The sequence below is a fragment of the Schistocerca americana genome, chromosome 4 (assembly GCF_021461395.2).
Source record: "Schistocerca americana isolate TAMUIC-IGC-003095 chromosome 4, iqSchAmer2.1, whole genome shotgun sequence".
Lineage (NCBI taxonomy): Eukaryota > Metazoa > Arthropoda > Insecta > Orthoptera > Acrididae > Schistocerca > Schistocerca americana.
In genome coordinates, this window is record NC_060122.1 from 347,905,335 (window position 1) to 347,923,692 (window position 18,358).

The 18,358-nt window shown below is 39.6% G+C and overlaps 1 protein-coding gene across 1 annotated transcript in view; it reads right to left on the minus strand.

Annotated features, from left to right (window-relative positions):
• The window catches only part of LOC124612677 (seipin), a 44,496-nt gene extending 27,174 nt beyond the window's left edge, over window positions 1–17,322 (minus strand). Inside the window, exon 1 of the mRNA XM_047141002.1 lies at window positions 16,931–17,322. Within this exon, the coding sequence (XP_046996958.1) occupies window positions 16,931–17,181 (251 nt within the window). The 5' untranslated portion in view covers window positions 17,182–17,322. The remainder of the gene's footprint in view (window positions 1–16,930) is intronic.
• Between the last annotated feature and the right edge of the window lie 1,036 nt (window positions 17,323–18,358).

The window sequence follows — 18,358 nt, forward strand, 5'->3', positions numbered from 1 at the left end:
TCATGCTCTTAACTATTTTGTTGTCGAAACGCTGAACCTGAACCCATATTGTGAATAGGTTAAGTTATCATTAGATTCAAAATATTGGATTGTGTGTTTATGTATGCAGTGTTCTATTATTTTTTTTATCTTATAGGTATCAATCAGTGATATAGGTCAATATGTATCTGTAGACGCTATGACTTCTTTCTTATGAACTGGTCTGTCTAGCAGTATTTTTGAACATTCTGAATAAGTGCCTTCACTTAAGACATGACTAATTATTTTAACCATCGGTATGATAATTTGTTTTCTTATATATTAAATAGCATAATTTGAGGGCAACTAATAATCTGCTCTAGAATTACTGGACTTAGCTGCTGGACCATTGACGATCCTCTCTACCACACCAGTTCAGCAAAAATTGTCAATCAGTTTATTGTTTGTTATGGGTGGTAGAGCCTCTGTCTTGCTAACATCCTCCACAACATTGCCATCTAAGTGAGAATGGACTAAGTGTGTACACCAACTGTGTCACATGCCCTCACTTCATGAGACACTGCGGAGAGGGCTACTCAAACCAGGGCATTGGCACAAGGTCTGGTGATCATGAACTTTATGCCACCACATCTCCTCACTTTGCCAACCAAATACTGGCAGTGAAAATTTTTTCCACCAACAGGATTTGAACTGGCTTACACCCAGGTCGAGCGTCACCGCACAAGTGTGAGTTAGAGATCCTGGCCACTGAGACGGATTGTGGAATTGGTGAGTGATGCACTTTGTCATACCAGATCATTTCTGTTTTAATCATTTTCAATGCAGCCATGTGGCTGTGTGATGGACACAACTGTTCAGCATATGGCATAACAGTACAAAGCTAAATGGTTGATCATATAGCATCTGTCTAAATTTCACAAATGGCTGAAATATATAAAAGTTGGCTTCAGTACAGGGAAATGATAAACAAGAAACTCCAAGGAATAGAGGACAATAAAAGAGAGCATTGACTTTTGTGACATGTATGAGGAACTGGTATAAAGTAAAGATAGAAGTTCACTTCGGGGGAAAAAGTTATAATGTTCACCTATGCTATTTTTTTTTTTTTTTTTTTTTTTTTAATTTTGGCAGGCTCAGTTAACATGTGATAACTTTGCAACGAGACAGGAAACAATGATAGTCATTTGAATATTAGACAAGAAGCTGTGATAGAATCCCTGAATGCTGAAGGTTAAATTTTGATTTGTAACCATGACATGAATGGTATTAGGAATGCTACAGTGGATAACAGCAAAGTTGAGTGCTGAGTTGGTCACCCTATTTAAGTTGCTGGGTGAACAAAATGCTGCTGGCAGATCAAAACCAGTGTGGTTGACCTGCCACAGTCAGTGATTGTTCACCAAATACACAGCATAACAATTATTTCCCTTCTAACAATCAGGTAAAAACAGAAGTAGTGTGATACAGTTTTCCCATTACTAAATGAAGTGTGTTTACTGTTACTGATAACTTTGGTTATACATACAATGTTTTGCACATACTGGTACCGAGGATGTTGATTCATCCTAATAATGAGGCAAAGAATACAGTAGCTACAAACTTATTACCCTCCTTCAAAATGGATGACGTAGAATTTTTAGCAAATACTGTGACAGACTGTTAATCAAAGTGGCAACACTTCTGAGGAAAGTGAAGTTGAAAACTACTTAATATGCTACAAATATAATGATAATGGTCTTTGGGGATCACAGGAGTGAGAGATCGTAGTGTTTTTAAGTGCAGTATTTTACCACACTAAAGAAAGCTTCACGAGTTTGCTCACTAAAAACTCAGGAAGTTTTGCACACAAAGGCAAGACTTTATTTGAGATGGCAAACCACTGTTCATACTGCAATACTTGGATGGGAAATCTTGCCTCATCTACAATACAGCCTGAATCTTGTGCTATGAGACAGACTACCATCCAACTGCAAAACTAAAAGTAGTTCATCATTCATGGTTTTCACTTTGAAGATTTCATAAAAATATCTGTGCTTATGACCGAGGAACAAATATAGTTGGTAATACTTGACCTCACTGATGGATTGCCAAAAGGCTGGAAATCATTTTGAAAAATGAAAGGACATTAAGGATTAACATCCTATCAATGAGATGGCCATTAGAGATGGAAAATCGGCTCTGACTCTGGAAGGAAATCAGGTCCTTTTCAAAGACACTATCATTATATTTGCCTTAATTGATCTCTAGAGGGAATCCACGGAAAACATACATCTGGATGCCCAGAAGGAGATCTGAACTGCTATCCTCTCTAGTGCTGGTCCCGTATCTTCACCCCTGCACCATTTTGTTCAGAGAAATTACACTGAAAAGCGAAACAATACTTACAAAAGTTGTGTGTACACTTTGTTTTCTTGTGAACTGCAAGACAAAATTATGAGGCTCTAATTTATGACTACCTCTTGTGTGTAACAGCTGCTCGTCAGTCAACTACCCAATACAGCACAGGTTGGCCCAACAACATACCTCTGATGATCACGCACCACAAACTCAGCAGTGTCACCCAGAGCAGAAGACATTTTTTATATACTTATATGGATATGGTGTCTGTTATTGATGACCTGAAGCCGACTAGAACGAAATTATAATTATACAGGGTGATTCAAAAAGAATACCACAACTTTAAAAATGGGTATTTAATGAAAGAAACATAATATAACCTTCTGTTATACATCATTACAAAGAGTATTTACAAAGGTTTTTTTTTCACTCAAAAACAGGTTCAGAGATGTTCAATATGGCCCCCTCCAGACACACGAGCAATATCAACCTGATACTCCAACTCGTTCCACACTCTCTGTAGCATATCAGGCGTAACAGTTTGGATAGCTGCTGTTATTTCTCGTTTCAAATCATCAATGGCGGCTGGGAGAGGTGGCCGAAACACCATATCCTTAACATACCCCCATAAGAAAAAATCGCAGGGGGTAAGATCAGGGCTTCTTGGAGGCCAGTGATGAAGTGCTCTGTCACGGGCTGCCTGGCGGCCGATCCATCCCCTCGGGTACTTGACGTTCAGGTAGTTACGGACAGATAAGTGCCAATAAATAATTGATTGTGGAATTTGCAGCTCTCTGCTAGCTCTGCGAGTTGATTTTCCTGGGCTGCGAACATATGCTTGCTGGATGCGTGCTACATTTTCATCACTTGTTCTCGGCCATCCAGAACTTTTCCCTTTGCACAAACACCCATTCTCTGTAAACTGTTTATACCAACATTTAATACACCACCTATCACGAGGTTTAACACCATACTTCGTTCGAAATGCACGCTGAACAACTGTCGTCGATTCACTTCTGCCGTACTCAATAACACAAAAAGCTTTCTGTTGAGCGGTCGCCATCTTAGCATCAACTGACGCTGACGCCTAGTCAACAGCGCCTCAAGCGAACAAATGTACAACTAAATGAAACTTTATAGCTCTCTTAATTCGCCGACAGATAGTGCTTAGCTCTGCCTTTTGTCGTGCAGAGTTTTAAATTCCTAAAGTTGTGGTATTCTTTTTGAATCACCCTGTATATTAATACCTTCGGCTGCTGACGGGCGTTGATATATATTAACAGGAACAGAAGAAAATGTGCGCCCCAACCGGGACTCGAACCCGGGATCTCCTGCTTACATGGCAGATGCTCTATCCACCTGATCCACCAGGGGCACAGAGGATAGTGCAACTGCTGGGACTATCTTGTGCACGCCTCCCACGAGACCCACAGTCTCACCTTATTCATAGTGTCCCTACCCAGTACACTCATTACTCGTGGAAGACATTCTTACCAAGTCCCGTAAGAGTTCGGATAATACAGAAGAGGAAGGTCATGGCCGGTATTGCCAGAACTATATACTTATATGGAAATGGTGTCTGTTCTTTCCGAAATGGCTCAAGCAACAAGAAATTAGGTATATGGTTTGATAAATTGCCATTATCCTTGTCTGTAACTATAGTTAAACTGTACAAATTGTCATAATAGCAACCATTTAATGTGTACCTTGTTTCAATAGCAAGACCTTCAACCTCTGATGCACAAAGGAGTGTGTACATAATTGGTTATTGGTATCATGTTCTCCTTCTGTGTAGGGTATATTTGGCAATTAGGCAGTCCCCAGACTACAATATCATCTTTCAAGATGAGCATATACTTAACTAAAACAAAAAGAACTGAATATTAACAGTTCAAAGAATACAGTGGAAACATTTATTTTTTAGAGTGCTCTCCTCCCCACACACACTGTATGTCAATCTTATTGATCTGTTGTGAAATTTCATACACTGCTACATCCAGTGACTCAATTTTGTCCTCTATGTCCCTACTAAAATTTAAGGTTGCATTCCCTGCTTTGTGATTAGTGAGGGCACAAAACAGTTACCTTGATGCCTTCCCCTTCATCATTGTTGCATGTTTCCTTTTATATTTGCAACAGGCGGGTCCCTCTCATCCTAGGCTCTGAGCGACCTGCCACATCTTTTTAATTTTCCGAAGCTATAACTCTTTCCTCTCTGATGAAGGAACTAATATTTTGAAAACACAGGAATTGTTTTTTATGCTTACATGTGTATCTGTAGTACTAGAATTAAGACTACTCAAGCTAAGTAGTGGTCAGTCATTCTGTTTCTCAGTAATTTTACAGTTGCCTCACAAAGGTCAGATGGTCAGTCAATACTTAAACAACATCAAACTAAGTACACAGACTACTAATCTCACACTGTATGTGCAAAACTTAATTTAGAAATTAGTCTGAAGAAAGGCAGAGCTGCAAGTACAGCATCTGTACTTTTACAAGAAGCTTTTTCCAACGTTAACTGGAATACACTCTGGAATTCAAGAGTTATCAGGGATAACGTACAGGAAGTGAGAATAAATCTATAACCTGTACAGAAGTCACACTGTTATCATGACAGTTTAAGGGCATGAAAGGGATGCACTAATTGGTAGTCATTGAGAAGGTAGTGAGGCATGATTATAGGATACCACTCATGTCATTCAATCTGTGCATTAAGCACACAGTAAAGGAAACTATGGAGAAATTTGGAAAGAGAATTAAAGTTCAGTGAGAAAGAATAAAAACTTCCAGGTTACTGATGATACTAAAATTCTGTCAGAGACAGCAAAGGACTTCAGAGAACAGTTGAATATGATGGTTGGTGTCCCCAAAAGAGGATACGAGATGAACAGCAGTAAAATTAAATCAAGGTAATCGGATATAATCGAATTAAGTCAAGTCATCATGAGGAAATTACATTAAAGAATGAGACACTAAATGTAATGGCCATTTTGTTATATGACCATCAAAATAACTCATGCTGTCAGAAGTAGAGAGGATAGAAAGGTTAGCTGGAAACTGAAGAAAAGATATCCTGAACAAGAGAACTATATTATATTTAATATAATTGTAAGTGTTATGAAGTCTTTTATGTGAATATTCATTTGCAGTGTAGCCTTATATGTAAGTGTCACTGAGATGACTGATTTCAATTAAACTTGCCTCAGTTTAAGGACACAGTTCAAGATCAAAACACAGTTGTGTGCAGATGAATGAGAGCAAACAGTTTCTTATCGTTAGTAATACAAGCAGCTTTATTTATTTTCGGTTAAAGTAGCATACAGCCAAATGTCGTGTTTTACAACAGATCTCATTTACTATTATTCAATCACTAGCATTAAATACTGCTGCTTATCTGACCAGTAATTTACCAACATTCTATGTTCACAATCTCAGCAGCTTCATCTAAGGCACTGCTCTACCTAATAAGTGTATCCAAAAGTGAAAAATACCATTGAAAACAAATGTCTGAAAATATAATATAATTAGATAGATAAGAAGTCTATTCCCCAAGTGGGAAATACAGAAGCGTCCGATCCTGCCCGTCTGCTTTGACCCATGACGTCACAAATATGGCCGAAACGACCATAAACCACGACTCCAATATGGCGCATTAAAGTTGGTACGTACACATTATGAGGACGAAAATACATCGAAAAACACACACACACACTCTCCACAACAAGCCTAATGACACTAACGGGACAAGCGTGGAGTGTATACCTGTCTTTTTCTCCCCCTAAGGTAAGTCTTTCCACTCCCGGGATTGGAATGACTCCTTACCATCTCCCTTAAAACCCACATCCTTTCGTCTTTCCCTCTCCTTCCCTCTTTCCTGATGAAGCAACCTTAGGTTGCGAAAGCTCGAATTTTGTGTGTGTGTTTGTGTTTGTTTGTGTGTCTATCAGCATACCAACGCTTTCGTTTGGTAAGTTACATCATCCTTGTTTTTAAATATAAACAAATTTAGACACCCACCACCACACAAAACCACACAAAACGACGAGAAAAACCGACATAACAAAACTCCCCAAAACACCACTAAAGAAAATATCATCTGGAATCGGACACTTCCCTTGACCTACATAGCTCAACAGCAGCTCCCGATCCCATAAATTAGGATCAAACACTTCCCTTGGCCTATATAGCTCAATGACATCTCCCGATACCAATATCAACATACACATCCACACATTGGGATCGAACACTTCCCTTGACTTGCGCACTGTTAATTTTATCCGTCATATCCATTCCTGAACAAAACCAACAACCAATTAATTTTACTAAAATTACCACATGATGTACAATGAACAACACTAAATTAACCTTCACACAAAATTGTTAACTCACTGAAACGAATTCCACTACAAACACAGCCGACACTCGAACAATTCTAGATAATGAGCAAAAGCAAACTGAGCCCATTACACCACACAAACGAAAACCCTGAACATACCACCAGAGAGCACAACAAACCACAACACAACGACATCTACAAACACGCCACACTCACAAACCAAACTCCGCGCCGTCATGACGTCACACACGACAACACCCTTACATCACGGGTCAAAGTCGGCACGTGGGATCGGACGATTCTGTCGACCCCCCAAGTGGCAGCACATATAAAAGATAAGGAAATATGCAAGCTTTCAGAGCCAGTGTCATCTTCTGCTGGTAAAAGGATGGAAGGGAAAGGAAGAGATATGAAACAAAAGGACTGACAAGGTTTAGGAAATGGGGGAGAGTTATGGAAAAGTCACCGAGAGCCCCAATTTGTGGGAGACTTACTGGATGAGATGAGAAGAAAAGACTGATTGTTGGTACCTGTACCACCAGATGAGATTTGGAAACCCAAAATCCTGCAGGTGGAAGATAGCATAATAAGCAAGACAGAGATTACTTTAAAAACATAGTACAAGAGTCAATAAGAATGGAAAACTAGGTGCATTATGCACGGTAGAGAGGTGGGGGGGGGGGGGGGGGGGGGAGGCACAGAAAAATACAGTCAGAAAATAAAAGATATAGAAAAATAAAAGGGAGCAAAGATAAGGTGGAGTTACTGAAAACAAAACTGAGGCAACAGAAATTAATGTAGAGCATGCTCTGCAAGAGAATATTGTGTGTTGCCAGTATAGAGCCTATACCCTATTTCCATCCCCATTCATCATTCATAGGTGGGTCTCCCTTTAACAGTTTATATGTTTTGTCAGCTGCAGGGCTGATATGGATGATGCTAGGAGGGTGCACTGGCCAAGTATTACAGCTGGGATGGACATAGGGGTAAGATCCATAGTGGAGGGGAATGAGTGCCAAAGGAGCATACGTTCTGGCCAAGATACTGTAAAGGTTCAGAGGGGCATGAGAGGGGCAGGGTGGGGGGTGGGGGATGGCAAAAAGCTATTCTATTTGTGATGGGCAAAATATCATACACAATGGATCTCATTACAGGGCATGATTTTAGGAAGTCATAGCCTTGTTGAAATAGCTGGTTAATACATTCGACAGTAGGACAGCACTGAGTGACAAGAGGTGTACTCCTATGTTGTTGTTTTTTGGAGGGATCAGCAGTATCAGAACTGGATGTGATGGTCAGGAAAATCTCCTTTTGAACTACAGTGGTGGGGTATTAAGTGTAGAGAAGGCTGAGATGAGAAAGATCATGTACTGCTATCTGGATCTCCCCCCTATGACCTTCTTCGCTATAAGATTTGGCCAGTGCATCCTCCTAGAACTACCTATACCAGCTCTGTAACTGGCAAAACATATACTGTGAAAGAGAGAGCAATCTGTAACTGCCACATGCCATGTACCAGTTGTTACATAAACACTGTTCAACCTTTTACATTGGCATGATTGCCACCAGTTTATCAGTTAAAATGAATGGACATAGAGAGAAGGTTTATACTGGCAACACACAATATCCTGTTGTAAAGCATACTCTACAGCATGACAATCATGACCATGGTGTCTGTTTCATCATATGGGCCATCTTGATACTCTACACGGATACCAGTTTCTCAGAACACTGCAGGTGGGAACTGGTGTTACAACATGTACTTGGTTTTAACCACCCACATGGCCTAAGTTTACGTAAATTTCTGTGGCCTCACCATTTATTTTCAGTAACTATTATTTTTCTTCACTCACTTTATTTTTCTGTTTCCATTATTTTACAACTGTCTATTTGTCCATGCACCCTCACCTGTCTACCATATACAATTCACTTAGCTTTCCACTCTTGTTAACACTTGCACAAAGTTTTATTCAGTAACCTCTGTCTTGCTTATTACCCCTATCTTTCACCTCTATGTTCACAAACTTTCAAATTTTGGCTGGTGCATGACCCAAAAATCAGTCTTCCCTTCGCACCCCGTCCAGTAAGTCTCCCCTACCCTGGGGTTCTGGATGACTTTTCTGTAACTCTCCCCATTTCCTACAAGTCACCCATTCCTTTCATTCATCCCTGTTCCTTTCCCCTCAACCCTTCTGCCATAAGAAGAGGCCACTGGCTGTGACAGCTTGCACATTTCCATATCTTTAGTGTGTTCTCCTACAGCCACCTGGTAAGTAGGTTTTCATCCATCCAATTTATATCTTCAAACATGAAAGACGTTACTTGCCTAAAAACCACTGATCACCTCAGCCCACCAAAGGTCTATAGGTCCAAGGAACATGCCAAGGGATACATGTCATAGAATGACCTCTTGACAATCATGTAATCCATGTTCTACATAGTGTTCAGAATTCACACGTCACAGGTTTTCTGACAACATAGGGCTTTCAATGGTCTGACTGTGGCACATGGTAACAGAGGTAATAAGAGACTAAGCACAAACTAACATTGCAGAAGGGTGGAGAAGTAAATAGGCTGTGTTCTTTTCAAAGGAACACCCCTGTGTTTTATCGTACAAAAGTTAGAGAAACCACAGAAAACTTAAATCTGGATAGCAAGATAGGAATCTGAACTATTTCTGTTCAGAATGTAGACCCATTTCTCAACCATTCTGCCACCTTTCTAAATACTAAATACTGTGGTGAGCATCGGCATCTGATGCTATTGCTGCCATGGTGACAAGATACTTCATCCTCACAAAGTGAGTAACAAAATTTAGGTTATATGTAATAGGTAGTGATGTTGGACGTGGGACCCCAGTGTGAATTGAGGCAATGTAGATCACAGGGTTGAAGGACATTTTGCAAGAACAACTCTCATCTACATAATTCAGCTGGTGTTGGGGAGAAGGATCCAAATGGCACTAGCTGTGAAGCACTCATTTAAATAAAGCGTGTTCTGCTCAGCAATCTGTTCAGCAACGGAGTGTTCATCTTTGCTCTTGGCCATAGTTAGGTGGTGGCTATTCATTCAGGTGAATAGCAAGTTGGTGACCACATTCGCATAAAATGCAGTGCAGGAATTACAATGGAGCTGGTATATGAAACGCTGCTCTTATGGATGTCCCTGCACTGATACAATAGGATAAGCCCATGATGGGAAGGGAGTAGTATGATGTGCTGGGTGTTTGCGTTGGACAAGTCTTTCACTTGTGTCTTCCACAGAAGTATGACCTTTTGACAACTGGTTTGAAATGGAAGTGGCATAACAATGGAGTAATATTCCATAGATTGGGTTTGGTGATGGTTTACCGTTTTGGGAGGTGTGGGAGCACAACAATAAACCATCGAAGACCTGGTGAAGGATATGGTTCAGTTATGTCAGTGTGCGATGATACTGGGCAATGATGACGATGCTCCTTTGCAACTGGTTCTTGGGGTTGGTCAGAGGATTAGTGGCATGTGAGGATATCGTGCAGACAATGTTTGTGGTTCAGGAAAAAGTGCCTGTCTGTGAAGGCCTTTCGTAAGTCCTTCTGGGTCATTCCATGTAAATGAGGAATCATTATCAAAAAATTAATTTTTCTGTGGGAATATTTTCCCCTGTTACATATGTAGGTTGGGCATTTAATTTTGTTGGCAAGACTGATTTTTCCCTCCAAAACCTATCATTTACTTGTGGGAGCCATTGTTTTGAAGACTATATTGTTGAGTTTGTTCATGCAGGAGATTTGATCAATTTCAAGGTTAAAAAAAAAAAAAAAATCAGGAAATTTATAATAATTCTTTATGGTTTATACATCACTTGAAAGTCCATAACTTCTTCTTCTTTTTGGTATATTTTTAGAAGCAAACAATTTAAGGATGATAAATACAAAAACATTCATATAACCTAACCCAAAATGTGTAACATGAGTTACCAAATGCCAATTTAAGATTTTCACAAAATACATTAAAGTATAGAAACTTATATGCCATGCTGTCCTTCACATAAGTGTACCTGATAATTTAGTATCTCAAATAAATTGCCTCCCGGAAGCCTTCTCTTGGTATAAGATATTTAATTCACGTAACGTGAGTTACCTTTCATTATGTAACGTGAGTTACCATAATTTTTGTAGGATTAGTTATAATTTTAAGGAGTCAAATTCGTTCTGAATTACATACAACACAACCAACAATATATTTCAACATATTTAATGTATATTTATCTCCATATGACGCATAAAATCCCATAGGGAATAGCTATTTCTACTTTACAACAATTTGCAATTTTTGCAGAATGCCTTAAAGTGCAGCTGAAAAGATGAGATGGCAGAAATTGAAGGATGAAGGCAGATATGAAGAGTATAAAATCAAACACAAGGGAACTATGAAAAAATTCACGAAAAAGAAGCAGGAACAGGAAAAATGTTTGAGTAAAAGAGAACAAGAAAGGATTGCTGCAGACAGGAAACGGAATGTTAGAGAAAGAGTTGCCAAGTACAGGAAGCAGCTAAAGAAAGCATCTTCAGCTACACCAAGTAGTTCTGCCTCTCCACTGGGAAAAGCCATATCAAAAGTGAAACGTGTACTTCCAACATCACCCAGAAAACAAAAATATGTTATTAGAAGGTTGTATCATATATTTGTTGAACCTTTAGAAGTAGAAAGAATCTCTAAACAAAAAATAAGTGATGAAATAATAAGTGCAGTGAGCAAATTCTATGAAAGGGATGACATTAGCAGACAGGCCCCTCGATACAAAGACATTGTGACTGTAAATACCTATGTACACCAGTAACTGGCCAGAATTTTTTCTATGTGCAGAGCCTACAGCCAATTGTTGGTTGGAAAATTGCATGAAATGTAAAGATTTATTGGCGGTTAAACTTCTTGGTTTATGTACTGGTGTACAAGAGTATGGTGCGAAATGGTATGTGTGGTAGGAGAGTGATGGAAGAATTTTGAATGTAGAGGAAAAAGGTATATTACAGAATCTTATTGATCACATTCTTACCATGGGACCTAAATTTTTAGAGCACTGCTACCTTAAGAGAGAACAATAAAAGAACTATCAGAGTGATAAGGTATCGCTGCTTTCTGCGATGCTAACTACCATGATGCAAATCGATTTTTCTGAAAATTTTACATGTGTAAGTCAAGATGAAATTCAAAGTGCACATTGGCAGCAGAATTAAATTAGTATTTTTACTACCATGATTTGGCATTCATGTACTTCTCACCCCTACATGTTGGTATCTGATAATCTGGACGACACAAAAAACACTGTCATTCCCAATGTTGACAGACTTCTTGAAGACCTACCAAAAAATATTAGAGAAGTTTCAATCTGGTCAGACGGTCCTGCTTCCTAGTTTAAAAACAGATATATTGCAGAGGCTATAAAAATTCTAAGTAAGAGTCATGCCAAAAGAATTACATGGAAGTACTTTGCAACTTCTCATGGGAAGGGGCCAGTGCGTGGAATTGGTGGGGCTGTCAAATGCCAAGTCTGGTCTCGTGTGAAAAGCAGGAAATGTATTGCAAACAATGCAACAGATTTTGTAAAAGCATTATTGAATTCTTCTTCTAATGTGACAACAGTTCTTATGGGTGAAGAAGACTTTAGCCAAAGAAGCAAAAAATTACATCTCTCAGCCTTAATCGAGAACTGCAAGCCTTTCTTGAACATTTCTAAAATTTATCATTTGGAAGTCTACAATAATGAAGTTGTAGGAGACACCACTTCATCAGCTGCAGAGGAAAACACTAACAGAACAGAAAAATCACTAGGTATACAAGTAGATGACTGGGTGGTGGTAAAATATGAAAATTCATATTTACCTGGTAATGTTACTAAAATTTAAAATGGTGAGTTTAAGGTTGATTGTTAAGATGAAAGGTGGGAAGTTTTGGAAGTGGCCTGAAATTAAAGAAGAGAAATACTACACTAAAGACAAGCTTGTCAGAAAAGTGAACCCTCCAAGTGCTGTAAATTCCCATGGTTATTTCAAGTCTGACTGTGATCTGTGACAATGTAATGTGAGTTACTTGTTCACAATGTTTTAATATTTATTTTATTGGAGATTAAATGTTTGGGACTTTGTTAAAATACTTATAAGATCTTCTGGTATTGTGTGTAAAACTTACAAGAAATGTTCACATAAAACACAGCAGACTATTGTATTTTCTTTATCGTATGCAAAAGCCATTTCTTGGAAATGTAAAGTGAGTTACCAACTATAATTATAAGATTTGGTTTTATAATTATAGTAATGTAACAATTATTATGATTATAGGTTTATAGAGCATTCTGCATAAAGTATGTTTTGAGGTATAAAAAATATTTAATAGAAACATTTCCTTCCATTAATTGTCCAAAAGTTATAATATAAACATCACTTTGTAATGTGAGTTACCATGGAATGACCCTTCTGCATACTGGGAAAAGGATTTCTTGTCACTGCAGATGCACCATCAGTGGGTGGCCAGAGTATATAGAAGTGATTTTTTTGTTGTGGGCATGATGACAGCCACCAAAAGACATGTACTGTTGATGGATTACTGAGCTATGTGGACAACGGACAATTGGACATCAACATATAGGTAGGTGGCATGTTGGGCTGGGGAGAACCAAGTGAAGTGGATGTGAGAGAAAGTGTTGAAGGCCATGAGAGAATGAGGACAGTGTGTCTTTGTCCGGAGTCCAGATTCTGAAATGGTATCAGCTAACCTGAACTAGACAAGGTGTTTGAAATTCTGAGTGTCTAGTAAGTTTTCCTCTACATAGTATATAAATATGTTGCCAAAGAAGCAAGCCATGTTGGTGCCCTGGCCATATCATAGATTTGTTTATATATCTTCCACTCTCAGGAGGAGTAGCTATGTGCAAGGATGTTAAGTAATGAATGAGTTGGTTGGTATGGAGTCTGAATGACACTGGGAGAGGTAGTGTTTGATAATTGCAAGACCATGGGCACAGGTGGTGGTGGTGGTGTATAGGGAAAGGGCATCAACAGTTATGAGTAGGAATCCACGCAGTAAAGGGACGGGGATGGATGACAGTCAACAAAGAAAATGGTTTGCATCTTTATGAGAAGTTAGGGAGCAGGAAACTGATTACCAGTCTTGGTCAACAACAGCAGGAATGCTTTTGGTGGAACACAGTAACCAGCTACAATGGAATGTCCAGGACTGTTGGGTTTATGAATTTTGGAAAGCATGTAGAAGGTGGGTGTGAAAGGGATCACTAGGTTCAGGAGGTAGAGGGATTCAGAGGAGAGTCTTTGGGATGGCCCTATGGATTTGGCTAAGGATGGGAAGTTATGCTGGACTTCTGGGATGGGATCACTATGCAGGATATAACACTAATGCTTTGTCTCAATCATAATTTTCACTTGTTTGTAGATAAGGTTTTATACATGTCTATGCATTTTTGCTGATCCACTGCCCACAATAATTAGGGAACATGACTTTGAGAATCTGTCACATTCCTTTGAGCAACAACAGAGGACTGGGAATGTAGCAAAATTATAACTTTATCTTCCGCAAATTAAGTAGACCCACACAATAAAACATCATTACATACTCAGTCATTTACATAAAAATAACTGAAATGTGCAACAGTGTGTCATAAACAAAATAAAAACAATAATTCATCCTGTCACACTGAGTGCTTTTCATTGGAATTTGAGAGCCTCAACAACTTTTCTGGAGACTAGAAATCTACTCTGTAGGAATCAGCATGGGTTTCGAAAAAGACGGTCGTGTGAAACCCAGCTCGCACTATTCGTCCACGACACTCAGAGGGCCATACACACGGGTTCACAGGTAGATACTGTGTTTCTTGACTTCCGCAAGGCGTTCGATACAGTTCCCCACAATCGTTTAATGAACAAAGTAAGAGCATATGGACTATCAGATCAATTGTGTGATTGAATTGAAGAGTTCCTAGATAACAGAATGCAGCATGTCATTCTCAATGGAGAGAAGTCTTCCGAAGTAAGAGTGATTTCAGGTGTGCCGCAGGGGAGTGTCATAGGACCGTTGCTATTCACAATATACATAAATGACCTTGTGGATGACATCGGAAGTTCACTGAGGCTTTTTGCAGATGATGCTGTGGTGTATCGAGAGGTGTAACAATGGAAAATTGTACAGAAATGCAGGAGGATCTGCAGCGAACTGACGCATGGTGCAGGGAATGGCAATTGAATCTCAATGTAGACAAGTGTAATGTGCTGCGAATACATAGAAAGATAGATCCCTTATCATTTAGCTACAAAATAGCAGGTCAGCAACTGGAAGCAGTTAATTCCATAAATTATCTGGGAGTATGCATTAGGAGTGATTTAAAATGGAATGATCATATAAAGTTGATCGTCAGTAAAGCAGATGCCAGACTGAGATTCATTGGAAGAATCCTAAGGAAATGCAATCCGAAAACAAAGGAAGTAGGTTACAGTACGCTTGTTCGCCCACTGCTTGAATACTGCTCAGCAGTATGAGATCTGTACCAGATAGGGTTGATATAAGAGATAGAGAAGATCCAACGGGAGCAGCGCGCTTCATCACAGGATCATTTAGGTAATCACGAAAGCGTTACGGAGATGATAGATAAACTCCAGTGGAAGACTCTGCAGGAGAGACGCTCAGTAGCTCGGTACGGGCTTTTGTTCAAGTTTTGAGAACATACCTTCACCGATGAGTCAAGCAGTATATTGCTCCCTCCTATGTATATGTCGCGAAGAGACCATGAGGATAAAATCAGAGAGATTAGAGCCCACACAGAAGCATACCAACAATCCTTCTTTCCACGAACAATACGAGACTGGAACAGAAGGGAGAACCGATAGAGGTACTCAAGGTACCCTCCGCCACACACCGTCAGGTGGCTTGCGGAGTATGGATGTAGATGTAGAGGTGGTTGCCCTCCGTGAGCATTTATCACTGCCTAACACCCTTTGGTATCTCTATCTATTCTTCAATGTGAGACCATGAAAGTTATTGGAGGATCTGTGATGGAGCAGGATGACCATGAACACATCTGTCAAGCATGTCCTACGTATACATGATGAGGTTTGGGTCAGGACTCACCATCAGCCATTCAATTACTTCAATATCTAGGCTTTGCAAAACATCCCTGCTGATGCTTGCCGCATGGGCCCTGGCATTAGAACAAATTGATGACCACCACATGGGAAAACAGGATCTGTTCGATGCACTGTCTGGCAGTAAGGCGACGGGGGATAATGACAAGATCTGTATGGCTGCCAACACCGAAGCCTCCCCACAACATCACAGAATCTTGGAAATCTGTCGATATCCTGGACATTTCACAGGTGCAGCTAACCATGGGTCTCCACACATGAACACAGTCATCACCTTAAGCAAGGTGATAATGGGAATTGTCCGTGAATAGCTCATGTTGCCAGTGAAGACAATAGTGTTTCCACTGAAGAAAGAGACTAAGTCTTTGACAAGTTCAGTGCGATTGGACTTCGGTATAGGGCTGATGGGAAGGCATTCTGAAAGGACAGACTTCTGTGACCCCACCAGACACAAAAACCCCTCCCCGCCCCTCCTTTCCAGTCAAGCTGCAGTGCCAACACAGTACAGTCAGACAGCACAACATAGCTATACAGTTGCTTTTTGTGCATAAGGATGTATGTGTATGTTTAATCTGTAGCTTTATAAAATGATTTATCTGAAAGCTAGCTTTATTCTGTATTTTGTTTATGAGCATTTTGATGACTCAGCACCTCACCTGTTCGGTGAGTTGTTATCACTTGTTAAATTATTTATTAATTAGTAGAATAAAGTACAACAATTCTTGACCTCTTCAATTCTCTTTCGAGAAATGCACTAGCTTTATGTATATGGCCAGTTTTTGTCGCTTTCTTCCAGTTTACACAAAAACATTTTTACAATTTTTTTTTAATCTTCATAACTTCTTTTTCTTTACGTATCCGCTACACGACTATACAGCTAACATGAACAGTTTACAGTGCCTTCCACTATAAAGAATTAGCGAGTTTTAATTAACTGTTTGCAGGGGGGGGGGGGGGGGGACGGACTAAAAAAAAAATTGTAAAACTGTTATAAAAGTTAATTTTCTTCTAAACTGAGGACTGGTTAATGCTGTCGAATTTATCATTATACAGTGATACCCCAAAATGTAAGATTTTAAGTCTACGATGTGTCTACCTTAGCTACAGGCGGATCACATGAAAAAAACAATTCGGTGAAGTGTACTTACTCAAACTGAAAATGCACCGGTCTTGCGTGACTAATAGACGGCATATAGGTGTAATAAAATGCTACATATAAAAATACTGATGTCCAAATAATTACTGATAATACAGCTGCGCCTACGCCGGCTTTGAGGACGACTTCTGACGTATTATCAATTTTATTTCGAAGCCTGGAATAGATCGCTTCTAGTATTTTGTCTACGACGTTCCTTCTGTACCACCTAAAAGGCGCCAAAATGATAGACGAGAGTCCCATGTTTCACTAATAAAACAATATACCTAAAGCTATCGGATTAGTAAGTAGAAACGTCAACTACACTTCCGACACTTTGTACCTTACACCTCAAAACACAGTTATATCTCTGACATGTTTGGCGGCCAGCTGTTTACGTTTACATTTCACAAGAATTCATGCACACGTGACGTCGTTTTGACGTCACACGCTGTATTGAAGACGAAAACATCTGTGCACAGGCGCCGACTCCATGGGGCCTGAGGAGGCCCGAGCCCCCTCAAAAATTCGTTTGGGAGACGGACCCCCAATAATTTAAGAAAATTATTAGTTATATTATACTGTGTAAAAATCACAAAACTATGATGGAATTTTTTATTTTCCTTGTTTGTCGACAGATATCTTTTAAAATACATTCAGTAACGAGTTAAAACAAATAATTATTACAGTAGTAAGCAGGTTAACTGAAAATGAGTGGTGTGAATCATGATAATGTTACGGTGCTGGGGGCACACAGGATTTGTCCCGGTGCGCGAACCTTCGGGTAAAGTCTGGCGCCGGCGAACCAGCGCTGCGGCCGCGGCGACATCGAAAGGACTGGAGTAGAAGCACCTGGAACCCTCCGTCTCGCGTCGCCTTGACACTTCGAGACATTATGACGCCTCGGCTATGTAAGGCCCACTCTACTGTCGCAGTCATTCAGTGTGGATAGTTTCATTCAGTACATGCTGCAAACGTGTTTAGTGTTCCGACTTCAGTGTCTAGTGGACTATTTTATATGACTATATTTTATTTGTTTACTTTTGTCTCTTAGTGTATTGTGAATTAAGTTTGCAATGGATAAATTTGTTAGCAAAAAGGCGCACTTGGAAGCTGATGATACTGCAAGTCAAACTCCAACAATTATTGAGTCGTCAACTGCTTCGTCGTCTTCAGGCGAGAACCGTTCACAGCCGAAACCTGGACGATCCGATAAGGGAAGATCATTTCAGAAGTCTTGGTTGATCAAATACGCATGGCTAGAATATGAAACATCTACCGAAAAAGTTTTTAGCAAAACCTGCAAAGAGGCAGATGCTAAAAAACTATTACAATCTTCTTCTAACAAAGAAGATGCATTTACTTCCATAGGGTTTTCTAACTGAAAAAAGCCTTTGGAAAAATTCTGTCTTTATGAAAATACGTTTACACATAAAGAAGG